This window comes from Paralichthys olivaceus, chromosome 13 (genome assembly GCF_024713975.1).
Source record: "Paralichthys olivaceus isolate ysfri-2021 chromosome 13, ASM2471397v2, whole genome shotgun sequence".
NCBI lineage: Eukaryota > Metazoa > Chordata > Actinopteri > Pleuronectiformes > Paralichthyidae > Paralichthys > Paralichthys olivaceus.
Window position 1 is genome coordinate 3758155 of NC_091105.1, and position 12813 is coordinate 3770967.

General features: G+C 43.4%; 2 protein-coding genes and 1 long non-coding RNA gene across 8 annotated transcripts in view; 2 read left to right on the forward strand and 1 right to left on the reverse strand.

Annotated features, from left to right (window-relative positions):
* On the forward strand, window positions 1-3580 carry elp6 (elongator acetyltransferase complex subunit 6). 2 transcript variants are annotated; one of them, XM_020103412.2, is made up of 8 exons: window positions 1-112; window positions 218-282; window positions 439-517; window positions 628-698; window positions 1158-1282; window positions 1521-1722; window positions 2135-2296; window positions 2845-3580. In XM_020103412.2, exons 2-8 carry the CDS (start codon window positions 229-231, stop codon window positions 2968-2970), a joined length of 819 nt encoding a protein of 272 aa, XP_019958971.2. In that variant the 5' UTR covers window positions 1-112; window positions 218-228; the 3' UTR covers window positions 2971-3580. The 2 variants fall into 2 exon arrangements, with proteins under 2 accessions (XP_019958971.2, XP_069393777.1); XM_069537676.1 differs by lacking the exons at window positions 1-112; window positions 218-282 and adding an exon at window positions 338-364.
* Window positions 3581-5268, reverse strand: LOC138413561 (uncharacterized). Its single transcript, XR_011245930.1, has 4 exons — window positions 5055-5268; window positions 4879-4945; window positions 4517-4770; window positions 3581-3893 (listed from the first exon to the last, which is right to left on the reverse strand). It is a non-coding gene; the product is annotated as an uncharacterized lncRNA (long non-coding RNA).
* scap (SREBF chaperone) overlaps window positions 3877-12813 on the forward strand; it is a 27762-nt gene continuing 18825 nt past the window's right edge. The window contains exons 1-3 of one of the 5 annotated variants that reach the window (XM_069537674.1): window positions 3877-4120; window positions 9795-9995; window positions 12620-12740. In XM_069537674.1, coding sequence (XP_069393775.1) covers window positions 9874-9995; window positions 12620-12740 — 243 coding nt within the window. In that variant the 5' untranslated portion in view covers window positions 3877-4120; window positions 9795-9873. Of the gene's footprint in view, window positions 4121-4368; window positions 4495-5641; window positions 5822-6821; window positions 7099-8234; window positions 8416-9794; window positions 9996-12619; window positions 12741-12813 lie in introns of those variants that run through there. The other 4 variants (XM_069537675.1, XM_069537673.1, XM_069537670.1 and 1 more) reach the window with 4 other exon arrangements.

Sequence of the window (12813 nt, forward strand, 5' to 3'; positions counted from 1 at the left end):
CTGTTTAATTTTTAACTCTTCGTGTGTAGCATGCTGCCTGACGTTAGCACAGCAGCTAGCCAGTTAAAAACAAAGCTAACAAAGTAGAAAACCTCCCGTTGCTGTAAAAACAGTGAGTTTACACCAAGAACACTTGAAGTAAATCTCCACAACAACAACTTCTCACATTCTTCTCTTGTATCTCGCACGTTAACGCGTTAGCTCGTGTTGTTTACAGTTAGCTTAGCCATGTACACGGAGCTCAACAGCATCCTGAACTCTGGTCCCGACAGCTTCACTCAGGTGACTCTACCTTTTTTATCCTGTTGGCTCTGTAGCATCGCTGAGACACAACTCACTGTCCTGTGTGCTAATGCTAACACGCGTGAGATCCCGTTGTTTTATGATGGAAACATTAGCATCTTTGTAGCTCGTTCATTCACGTTTGTGTCCTCTCAGGGAGAATTCATCCTCCTGTCAGACAGACAGAGTGATGCCTCTTTCCTCGTTCACCACTTCCTGTCTCTCTACCTGCGAGGTGAGATGTGACACGTGTGTGTGTGTGTGTGTGTGTGTGTTAGAGAGTAAACATGTGAATCACATGTGTGTGGGCAGCAGCTCCAGTGTGTTTTGTGTTTTGTGTTTCAGCTCATTGCAGAGTGTGTTTCCTGGGCCTGGTTCAGTCCTTCAGTCACTACAGTGCAATCAGTCAGAGGCTGGTGAGTCTGACCCCACGTCACACTGTCCTCAGAAAGTTATTTAAGTATTAAATGAAGGCCTCATGATGCATAAGTTGTCATTTGTCATCATTCATCTACTTTCATCCTCAGCTCTTCATCAGCTGTATTTCACATTACAAACATGTTTACATGTATTTACTTGGCGGACTCTTCTTTATCTCAAGCAACTTACAACTGAGAGACAATTCTTAAGTTTTAGTACAGTAGAAGAACTTTTAGTAAGTGCCACGTACCTAATGTAAGGTGGCAGAAAGAGCTCAACGCATTACAAATTAAGAAAACACATGCAAATAGAAAATAACACATGAAAATTAATAAAACAACCTCATGAATTTGACGACACATGCAAATACAGAAACATGCTGCAGTGACACTCATTGGCTTTCCTTGCTTTAAATGATGGCAACATCTTTATGTGTGTGTATTGTGTGTTCTCAGGGTGTAAGTCTCGCACAAGCGAAGGAGAAAGGTCAGCTGATATTTCTGGAGGGACTGAACGAATCATTGAATGTTTTGATTCCTCAAGAAACTGATACAGGAAATGAAGCCATGGACTTCCTCAGGTACAATACATGATCATTTTTTTCTTCAAACTTTTCCTTCAAACTTTTTTTGTCATGTGGAATCATGAACCCTTTGTATACATATTGTTGTCAGTTTGTAATCACTACACCTTAATATACGTTTTTGTGAAGTCTACCTTATCATTTCTACACCTCTGCGCCTCTGTAGAAACCCTATAATAAACAACACAAGCCTTATACTCTGTTGCTGGTGTCTCATTATCTCCATCTTCTTCAGGGATCCGACAGCCGGCCTGCGGCGTTTGTACGAGTTTGTCCGGTTCAGTTTAAGAAGTTCGGGCGGAGAGGAAAAAGATGAGTGGGGACCCCCCGTTTTGCTGGTGGATGACGTCAGTGTGCTGCTGAGTCTGGGGGTCAGTGCTGGAGCCGTGTTGGACTTCAGTCACTACTGCCAAGCCACAGTCTGCTCCCAGTTACAGGTTTGATTCTTACACTTGAGGCGTGATTGCGTTGATGGTTCGCAGCTTTGAACCATCCTGAATGACCTTTTGTTGAAAGCATTTTATGGGACCTGTTCCACTGTCACTTAACAAGCCACAGATTATTGCCACTCTCTCGATATTGATTCTTGCCAGGATAAAATCTTACTGCCGGGTGAGCGCCCACCAATTTCCTTCTCACATTTTTCTATTAATTAATCCAATAGAAACGACACACTTCTGATGTAGTTACACAGGTAAAAGAAAACTTGACAAAAAACTGTTTTCTTAAAATAGCAGTTGACAAATGTTGTATTTCTCTGAAGAAATATCTACTTCTGGGAATGAGCTACTGCAGTGACTCACAGAAAACTTCTGTTCTTCATCACTATGATTTTAACGGTGGCTGCAGGGCAACATGGTGATGCTGGTACGCTGTGATGGGGAAGAAGAGGAGGGTGACGGAGATGACGAAGGCTCAGAACTTCTCCTAAAGGGACTGACCCACCAGTGCAGCCTCACTCTTAATGTACAGGGTCTCCCAACTGGCTACTGTAGGGACATCCACGGGCAGGTGTGTGTATTCTTCTGTTTTTCTGATTGAACATAAATTTTCCAACTCTGAATAGATGAATCAAACGTTCCAGCACTATAATAAGCCAGTCGAGCATTAATTGCTTATGACAATTACAGCTAGTGTTAATGCCTGAATATACTTGAATTTAGCCCACAATTTCCCAAAGCTGATTTTGACATAATCGAAGGGCTTATGTCATGAAACAGTTCATACCCCAAATGTATTCAGTTTACCATCATAGACAATGATGAAAACCAGCTAAACAAATAACCACTTATAATATTTGCAGTGTACTTTTTAATTTCTATCAAATTATCAATTAATTGGCTCATTGTTTGACTTCTAGATGAGAAAAATATACATTTCAGTGTTTCTCAATTCATCATATTTGAAGATGTTGAGCTGTTGAACTGCCGGGAACAGATTTCGTTCGAAATTACAGTAATGCACATATCACACGAGGCAAAAGGTGCACAAAAGATGTGATAAAACCTTTCATTTAAAATGTGATTAACCCTTCAGCCCTTTGTTGTTCTTGTTTTCAGGTGGAGGTTTGTTGGAGGAGGAAAGAAGGTGATGGACAGAACACACAGAAGAAACTCTTTCAGTACAAGGTTCATGATAAAGGAGCCTCCTTCTTCGCTCGAGGGACATCCAGTGCTGTTCTCTAGACTTCATCCTCACGCACCTTTGTCTCTTCAACATGTGACACGGACTAATGTTTTGATACTACCGGACAACACTTGTGTTGGTTTGTTAGCTGCCAGAGTGGCTGGCGACACATTTACCAGCTGTGGTCGAGCTTCACAGTCAGTGACTCAGTCTGGGGTCCAGCAGATTGAATCTGAATCGATCAGATGTTTTATTTGTCAGTTATTTCAAATCGTAGACATGAAAACAAAATGTCAGCTGAGCATGATGAACAGGTTCTTCTGTGGAGTACACACTCATACTATTCATTTGCTTGGACTAATCAGGTTTTCTGTGGTTTCTGCAAATGATCACTATAGATGATGTTTGAAGTTGTCACAATTACTTAAGAACAAAATGAGTACTGGATATGTGGTGTGTTGTTTTAAAAACACTTTTTGTAACTCAAGAACAATCTGGAGTCGATGACCTGATTAGATTGTGGCCTACATTAACGTATACATTTGCATATTGATGAGTTATAAACGAGGTCATGGTGCGACATAAAGCAAGTGTTAGCGTCATCAAATTGACAATAGTAATCGGCACACCATGTTCACACAACATAAATCTAATAAAGCTGTAAAATGATTCGAGATTCAAGAACTTTATTGTCACAGTGGTATGATCATTTAAAAACGTTTGCAGAGAAGCTCCATCATAGGAAACAAAGTGAGTAACACAAGACAGAGCGATAATAAAAAACAGCATGAATGAAACGTGCGTGTGTATTCTTAATGTTTATACTTCATGTTTATACTTCATGTGTGTTCTTAATAGTTATTCCCTTGACCTCCTCGGCCTCCGTAGTAAATAAGGAAGCTCTTCCTCCACGTTTTCCCGTGTGACCCAGGTGTCGCCACTGTCCAAGCCTGTAGAGGTCGCTGTGCCCTCGCTCCGCTCCCTGCGGGGTCAGAGGTCGGAGGTGAGAGGTCTCCGAGGAACTTGACAACCAGGAGATTTGAAACGCTGCCCCTTCATGTTAGCATCGGGTTCCAGGAGCTCAGCTTATTATTATTTTAATCCTCTGGACGTTCCCCCCGCACACAGAAGGAAAATAACACGGCGGGGTTTCGTCTCTTTCCGCAGGAGGACGACAGCAGCAGCAGCGACACCGTGAAGTTTATCCAGGCAAGTGTGCGGCGCTTAAACCCCGTTAGCATTAGCTGCTATGTGGAAGCGTGGGAGCGATGGGATTGCTTAATTGCTACTGTAGAAGCTGCTGGACTCACACACACACACACACACACACACACACACACACACAGACGTTGTTGTTGGTTTAATGAAAATCAGGTGCGAACCCCGCACATGTGCAAATTAGCTTCGCGTGCTAACATCGCTTCTTCGCTAAGCTAGCTAACTTTAGCGTTCGTTTTCATATTCGGCTGCGTTGTTAGCTTTAGCTTCTCGTCACAGTTTCCTCGCCCTGCTCTCCAGACGTGTGTAGCACCAGCCCGCAGCGCCACGTCCGACACGCTGTTTGTTTACCCTCGGTCGTTTTGGTGAGTTTATTTAGAAACACACCTTTTCGTCGGGAGCTCGCCCCATCACAGCTAGCGGCGTTAGCCTGGCTCTAGCTTGGTGCCATCAGAAGTTGTCAAGACGAAGTGCAGCCATTCGGAGGAACCCCAGACTCCTGTGTGTGTTTATCGAGCTCTCTGTTAGCTCTTAGTGTTCGTACATGTCGTCTCTTAGCTTTTTAAAACGCTGTGGTTGTGCAGGACTGAGTCGCTCAGGGGGAAGCTAGCTCACAACGAGTAGCTGGTTCGTCTCCTGATCTGAAATGTTTAGTCAGACTTTAATGTTTGCTATGAATGAGGGTGTAAACCCTACTGATGTCAGACATAGTATTTATAAGTATGAAAGTGAATGTGGGTGCTAACAACCTGCAGGATACGTGTAGCTAACGTTAGCTAGCTGTCAGTCTGTGACAGTTCCTGAAGGGAGCTCCACCTGTGAAAATACACGAGAATCACTTATATCACTGGGTCATAATATGAAGAATGAACGTGTAAGGAATCAGTTCATGGTTTGATGTAGCTCAGTGTTTTTGTTTTTGCACCTTTACTTGTCATGAACGTGTTTTGTTGAGGTGCCATCGTTGTTTTTTTTGGCTTGAAAGAAGTGACTCTCTGCTGATGGTACAATCATTCAGCTAAAACTACACATCATTGATTTGAAGACCATGTCACGACCTTGTTTTGGATCCCTGGCCCTTGTTGTGGAGCTGCTCTGCTGGTTCGTGCCTGATGTTGCTACAGGATTGCATCAGTGCCATCATTCCCTATGTACTCACTGTCTTGTGATGCCTATTTCACCAATACTCTGGGTTGTGAAAACAGGCACACATGCATTTTCAGGCCATATCTCAGTTAAAAAAAAATAGAATTTACTATTTGTTCATTTTCCTTTCTTGAATTTGTTGGATAAAGGAAATCCTTGCCAGGTCTGCTTAATTCACATCGTGTCTTATTGCTATGTGGTTACTGATTAACAGGACTTTTCCCTCAGTGGTTGTAAAAGGCTGCGTTGCAATAATCTGCTCATCCACATCAGGCTTTTCTCTGTATTTACAACAGGACTAATGGGCCTCACTGATCAGAGGAGCATGCTTCCACATTATGCAACAGTGTTGGAGCAGACATGTTACGGAGAATTGATGTTGCCTAAAAAGCTCCCTGGAATGTTTTGTAAACTTTTTGCTTTGCCGCAAATCCTGTGTAGCTGTAAATGTATTGCTTGATACCAAAAACTGCTTATTATGCCTCTGGATTCTTTAAACCCTGGTGATGCCTTCAAGCTGGGCATTTTAGGAAGTGTTGAAAAGAGGTAAGCTGCTGTTTTCATAACCTCTCATGTCGAGTATTGGAAGTGTCTGCGTGACTCTAAACGGTCTCAGTTTTGAAGAAGCTTTGTTACAGTTCATCCATGAACTCTTAAAACTAAATTGCTCACAGTGATGTTATTGATATGTGCCTTTTATTAATGTACCTTTCTATCTGCAAGCGACCCAATGAAGCTGCAGAGACCCTCAATGATCCCCCTTACTGAATGTGCGCTTGCAATGCGAAACGCTGTGTCTGTCGTGTCCGTAGCTGTGTTTTTGTGCCGGCTCCTCGTGCCTGGAGGCATATAGACTCCTCTTTGTTAGATTATTAGTTGCCTAGCGCCTATACAAATACATAGGGCTCCTGAACTGAGGCATTTTCCAAGTTCTTGTCATAACCATTTATTTGAGTTTAAGCAGAAATGTTGTTTTCATTTGCTCAGCCATAGTGGATGGTTTAATCCAACCAACACCATCCGGTCAGACAGAATAGGATTTTCAAACTATCTCTGGTCATCTGCCAAAGTGGCTGAAGGGAACACAAACTCACCAGCTTCAGACAACAGTTAACCAGCCCTTTGCCTGCGGCTGCTGTTGATTTTCAGCCCTGGTTGTGAATTCTTTGTCTTAAAGCCCTTTCAAACTTGTTAGTTTTTTAATATGTGAATGTCTCTGCTTGCTGTAAAGTTCCTGATAGCCCGCCTAAAGGCTGTGACCAGAGGAGAGGGTAAGCAGTGGGGGGTGGCCATAGGCCCTGAGCCCTGCTCGTTGAGTTTCCGATCGGCTAAATCCCGGATTAGTTCACTGACGGAGATGCAGCTGAGCCTTTGCCAAATCAAGCCTTGCTGCTGCGTAAACCCACAGCATGCAGTGAGCAGGACAGACAGCTGAGAGATGGAGGCATTCATTGAAAGTTGTCCCTGGCAAAATATTGAGCGGGAGCAGAACCTGAAGACTCAGCTTTCTGTAAGAGACACAGAGCAGAGAGGCTTTACTTGAAAGCTCTCTTTGGACCTTTGCAGAACCCATTGTGCAAGCTTGCCAGGACGTTGCCGTGTTTACTGTATAGTGTATTTATAACAGCAGATCAAGAGACTCCTGAGGCAAATTCCTCCCAGGGAATGTTTCCGTTGCTCCCAGGGGGACAAACCGAGCAGCCACACACTCTGCCTGAAACACGACGGAATCACTATGTTAACCACAAGGCACCGCTTAAGCTCAAAACACCTGGATATAAACGGCTGCGAGCCAGAGAGATAACCTGGTCCCCCATCAACAGGTATGGTCTCAGAACAGAGCGAGGAGTCTTTGATTAATACAGCGTGGCTGATGGTACAGAGCTATGTTGTTGTGCTTTGACACGGTAACAAATAACATGGTGCTGCTCGTGCACATGTGAAACGCTGAGTCAGAGAGTCGCTAAGGCTCGGCAGAATGAGACACTGTCCAGTTTGACGTAGGTTTGCCATGGCGGAGAATTAAATATTGTTATAGAGTGGTGTGTAACAGCAAACACTGATAGGCAGTGTTGAACATGTCTGCTGAGTAAACAGCGAGATAAGAGCTGAGATTGAGCAGAGAAGTCAAACAGAAGATTAAGGTGGGAGATTGAAGTGAGGCGTGCCTTCAGATTTCGACATTGAAATAGAGTTCAGGACACAGTCGAACACAGAGTCATGATAGTGCGGCGTGTTCAGTTTCTAGAAATTAAAATTAAAGGACTTCAGTGGTGGTATGAGCATCCTGCGTTAGCGTTCAAAAATGATTCAAAAATGGAATGTATTCATTTTAAGCATCAAAACTAACAAAATAGTAATTTAAGTTCTTGTTTTACAGATTTTTCTCGTAATATTTTTAAAAAATCCAGAGAAACATCTCAACATTACGACACTGATTACTTCTGAAATGAAGAAGAGAAAAAACAACTATTCAGTCATTTTTCAAACAAAATGCCAAACACCTGCTGGTTCCAGCTTCTGTAACGTAAATATCTGATGCTTTTTTCAAACTGAAAATCTCTAGGTTTTGGGCTCACTTACAGTCCCATCACACACTACTACTCTAGTACCAGACCCGATACTGTGGTCCAACACCCTGCACTGACAGTACACTGGGAGGATGCAGCTGATGAAGCGAATGAGAGGAAAAAGCTGCGGTATGCAGACATAGAAATTGAGGCAGAACAAAATGGTCGGAAAGTGGTAGTTTGCTCCTGTGGAAGTTCTCTGCAGAGGTTTCATTGCAACATCCACCATCAGGTTTCTGCGGATCTGGGGATTCACTAACAAGCCCTGTGCCAGACCATAAAAGAAGAAGAGTGACCTGATCACTAGTGTCATTAAAATGTTAAGTATTTCTGTCATATAGCTGAGAAACTGGCTGATTGAATGGCGATGGAAGAAGTAGCTTAAATATTCAGTTGCTGGCACTTTCTGCATCTTTAATGAGGTAACAGTGCTACTGTCGTCTGCCTCAGGCAGCTCAACCCTCTGTGTTCTACCTGAATGGAGGCGGAGTTTACCTGCTGTTCTGAGCCAAAACACTTTTGTCAGGAAACCTGGTGGCTGTTTCTTCCCCCTCAGGTGTTTTCAACCAGGTGTGTACATCTGTTTACGCATGTCTAGCTGCCCAGTCGGACTTGCATGTTTTTGCATGTGACCACACCTCCCTGGCTGCTGAATGGGCCGTGTGTTCAAGCGCTGTCGACCCCTATGAGCCCGTCTGAAGGAAAAACACACCGTGCCTGTAGTCGGCAACATGTGCAGAGTATGTAACCAATTAGGTGTCCGGGACAGAGCAGCCCCCAGAAGAAGCAGCCTGTGTGTCAGAGTGTGTGTTTTAGTGTTCGTGTGTGGAGCTCAACCTAAAGTTGAGCCCGTTTGAGATGCAACAGTGATACAAATAACATTAATAAAAAACTGAGGCTACTTTATTAATTTTAGATCTATTGTAGGCGACACTTAGGAAAAGCAAAACAGCACAAACGTCTCAATTTGTTGTTCTCAACGGCAGAAAATGTTTTGGAAATGTTCAGCAGTGAGTACAAGCTCCACATCAACATACACTTATTGATTGGAATGTCAGTGCAAACACTGGATCTACAGAGGTGCATAGGGCATTTTCCTGCTACTTTAGAAACACGTCATTTAGTGTCAATCCACAGGATGCACCTAACTGACTTTTAAGTCCCTAGAAATATCTGCCGATACTGAACACTGATGCCAGTGAGGAATTAATAAGCTGAATGTCACTGTGTGGAGACTTGGTTCATTCTTTTATGTCTGAGGCTCGACTCAAATATTGCTTTCTTTGTAAAACTAAACTGTAACAAATTAAAATAAATGCATAATTAACTGAATTGTTATTTATTTTTTAAAATAATATATAATCAGAATCTACAATCAATTAATTTGAGAAGATTTTCGGTTATTTTATGGATCCAGCTATTATGGAATATTGATGACAATTGATGAAAACGTCATAATTGAAGAACTGTTAATTTTAGGGTCTTAATTTTACTCTTTGCACTTTGGACTGAGGAATTAGATTTTCCAAAGAGACACATCTCATAGTGTCTGGTCACGTTGAGCATGTGTTTAAAAATGCCACCACCTCCACCAACCCCCATTTGCTGCATGTGTTGGCTATTGTCTTCATTAGCTTGTTCACGGCCGTGAAATTGTCCGTCATTATTTTCACAAGGGGACTTCTGCAAATTGCTTCTCTTGTCAAACCAGCAGTTTAAAAACAAATATTTGTATATTTTCACCTCTAAGTTCTGTTGGTGATCTACTTCTTTATTTGTCTTTATGTACTGATAAACTAGCAAAACTAGTTTAACTTTTTCACTCACATGTGAAATGGTTAATCAATGAAGTTTCCACGTAATCACGTTGAATTATGTCTTGATAGACTCCTTTAAGTGACGTTCAGTAAAACGATCTGTTAAAATGATTTGACCCTCCGCTCCTGCAGGTCCCTGGATGCCCCGCGGCGCACTGTCCTCCGCCGCCCATTGCTTTCCAATGGCCGGGAGTTGACCCCGCCCACCAGGATGACGCTGCGCGAGCAGCTGAGGGAGAAGATCTCGGCGGCCTTCTACCGCCACGGGCTGCTGTGTGCCTCCTACCCAGTACCCATCATCCTCTTCACCTCAGCCAGCATCCTCACCTGCTGGTAGGTTTTCTGTCTAAAACATATCAGCTCTACAGGGGGTGTAACAAATTATTAAACCTTTAGACACAATAAAATGTCCAGGTTGTACGGTTGGGGATTTTAGTCTGGCGACACACATTGCTCTGTATTTTCCCTCCTCTTCACCATGGATCTCTATTTTAGCACACTGCATGCTCTCTTAATGCACATGCACAGTTTTCTATCTGATAAGGTTACATGACAAAGTGAATGTTTGGACTCTCAAGGCATGATTACATGATAAGGCATTGATTGTTTTATGGCACAATGAGACAGACTCTGTTCTCTCTAGAGCCCGAACGAGTTTCTTTGCTGATAAAAATCAGCCAATATTACCATTTATATTTCCATAAATTGGTATTGGAAATTCTTTACTCCCTATTATCTACATTATTCTCCAAAAGTCTAACTTGCACATCGTAGTAGATGATGCACCACAAATCCTTAGAGCTGCTTTTAAGGCCAGCCCGTAATTTGAAACTAAAAACTTGTGTAGACACTTGTTTGAACTGACCATCTGCACACACATAGTAAACCCCCCCCCCCCAACACACAACACCACAAGCACTCACTTAACAAACACACGCACATATCTGCTCTTATTAATCCGCCGGTCAAGAGAAAGAACACAGGTCAGAGAGTTGGCCTGGTTTCATCAGCGAAGACATTGTAAAACAATCGCAGCAATCTGAAACACACAAACATGCACCTGCTGTGTGCTGTCCTTCCAGCACTTTACAGCAGGGGTGCCGAACAAATGGACCACTGGCCGCCACCCGGGGCGAGGTGAAAGAAAAGAGCTGGACGACAGGGATGTTTAAGGCCGGACTAGAGCGAAGGGCTGTGAGAAAATGGCCCTGTGAGAATGGGAGGCCTGTCTCTCCATCTGCTTGTCAGGAGGGGGGCTGGCTTCACACAAAAGAGGCCTTTGTGGAGATACAGTGACCTTGGAGAGAGGGGGAGGCAGGGGGAGGAAGGGAGAAAACAGAGGGAGAGAGAGAAAGAGAATTTTCTGGGAGTTAACTGACAAGCAAGTTTTCTCAAAGGAAGATAAGTGAAATTCACGCGAGAACAAAATGACAACACGTCATCTACGCGGAGCTACTCACACAGAAAAATGGTCCCTACAAAAATGTTTTTGAAACAAATCCATTTTCTGTTCCTCAGCTGGAAGCTTCTGTGATTGCACATCAGAAAAGAGATGAAACGGCGCTTACAACATGTTGAGAGTTTATTTGTGGTGGTTATTGCGACATGTGTAACCGATGTTTGCACACACTCAGTTAACAGTGTCAGAGTGAAAGGCCCTTTGTCTGTAGCTACAATTTACACATGTCCCCTAAACGCCTCACACGCAGTTTATCAGTAGATGCTACAATTTATAATTTACGATTTGAAACGTCACTTCCTGCCTCTGCCTGCTGCTCCACCTCTCACCTGAATGCACGAAGGTTTTGTTGCTGTTGTCCGTGCAGAGAACCTCCCGCTGTGTTGTGCATATGTGTAACAGCGTGTTGGTCTGTGTGTGTTTGTGTTGTAATCCTCTGGTTTCTAAGTGAATTGTATGTGAGGACACCGCGGCGTTTGCTCGCAGTTGCAACCCTAAGTAAAAGCTGTTTCTTAAGAATTGCTTGCTGCAAACGTGGAGCCAGTTCCAACGACCATGGCACACCCCGTGTTGACACTGCCTCTGGACCAATAGACTGACTCCATTCAAATGAATAAGAAGGCTTTGTTAATGTGTTTTTCACGCAGGGCTCAGGTCAGTCTGAACACAGCCTTAGAGTGAGACAGTGAACTTGTTGACTGGGCTCTGGCTGTGACCTTTCTTGTTCTCGACGACACCCCTGCCGCCAGCTTTTCTTCAGGTGCTCTGTTCTGACTCGACCGCCGACCGTAACTGCTGATCTGACATCATGCTTGAATCCTGTCAGTTTGACATGCAGGGGTAGTAACACCTGAGTGATGAAGGTTTTCTCTCTTGTAGCTGTGGTTTTAGAGGGACTGGAATTTGATCAGTAAGCAGTGAAAGAAACCGAGGCATGTACAAAATGAACACGCCACCAACACGCAAACAAGAAGTTGACTTGTTTTGTAAAGATCCACCCTTTTTTCAGAGAAAAGGGGGAGTGGGTTTTCTCCAGGTATCTCTGAACATGGCAACAGCAGCTGGAGGCTCTAGTGTCATGTTCTCAGAAGGGTTTCTCTCTCACACACACACACACACACACACACACACACACACACACACACACACACACGACTGAAGCGCGACCCCTTGAACTGAAGCTCTCTCTTTTAAAAGGAGCATTTTGGAAAAACAACAAAACAAGTTACAGCTTCGGGTTTTTCAATGTTTTTATTAAGTTCTGTATTTCATAATGAGATGAAGTTTTTTTTAAATACATTTAGATAATGAAAAGCTTAAATAAATTACAATATGGTCATTCACAGCAGGATAAATTAAGAGTGTTAGTCTTTACCTGCACTTGTTGTAATGATGCACTGATGTAAATTGTCAGATGAATGTAGGTTAAGTCATTCTCATACATGTGTTTTATTCACCCTGTGACCCCCCCCTCCTCCTCTCTCTCCCTCTCTCTTAGCTATCCGTTATTGAGGCTTCCCCTTCCTGGGACGGGTCCTGTGGAGTTCACCACAGGGGTGCGAGACTACAGCGTCCCTTCCCATGAGCCTCAGGGAGACCTCGGGGAACGACCCGACTGGGTACGAGAAGGCACACATAGATATCTATACATCTCAGTATTTTCAGTGTCAAACGATATTGTTTTTTGTCACT

Bases quoted from the DNA above. Each gene is read 5' to 3' on its own strand.
- elp6 (XM_020103412.2), top strand. From the start codon at position 229: ATGTACACGGAGCTCAACAGCATCCTGAACTCTGGTCCCGACAGCTTC. The intron at 1,283-1,520 runs GTACAATACATG...CATCTTCTTCAG, and splicing joins GAAGCCATGGACTTCCTCAG to GGATCCGACAGCCGGCCTGC. The intron at 1,723-2,134 runs GTTTGATTCTTA...CGGTGGCTGCAG, and splicing joins CAGTCTGCTCCCAGTTACAG to GGCAACATGGTGATGCTGGT.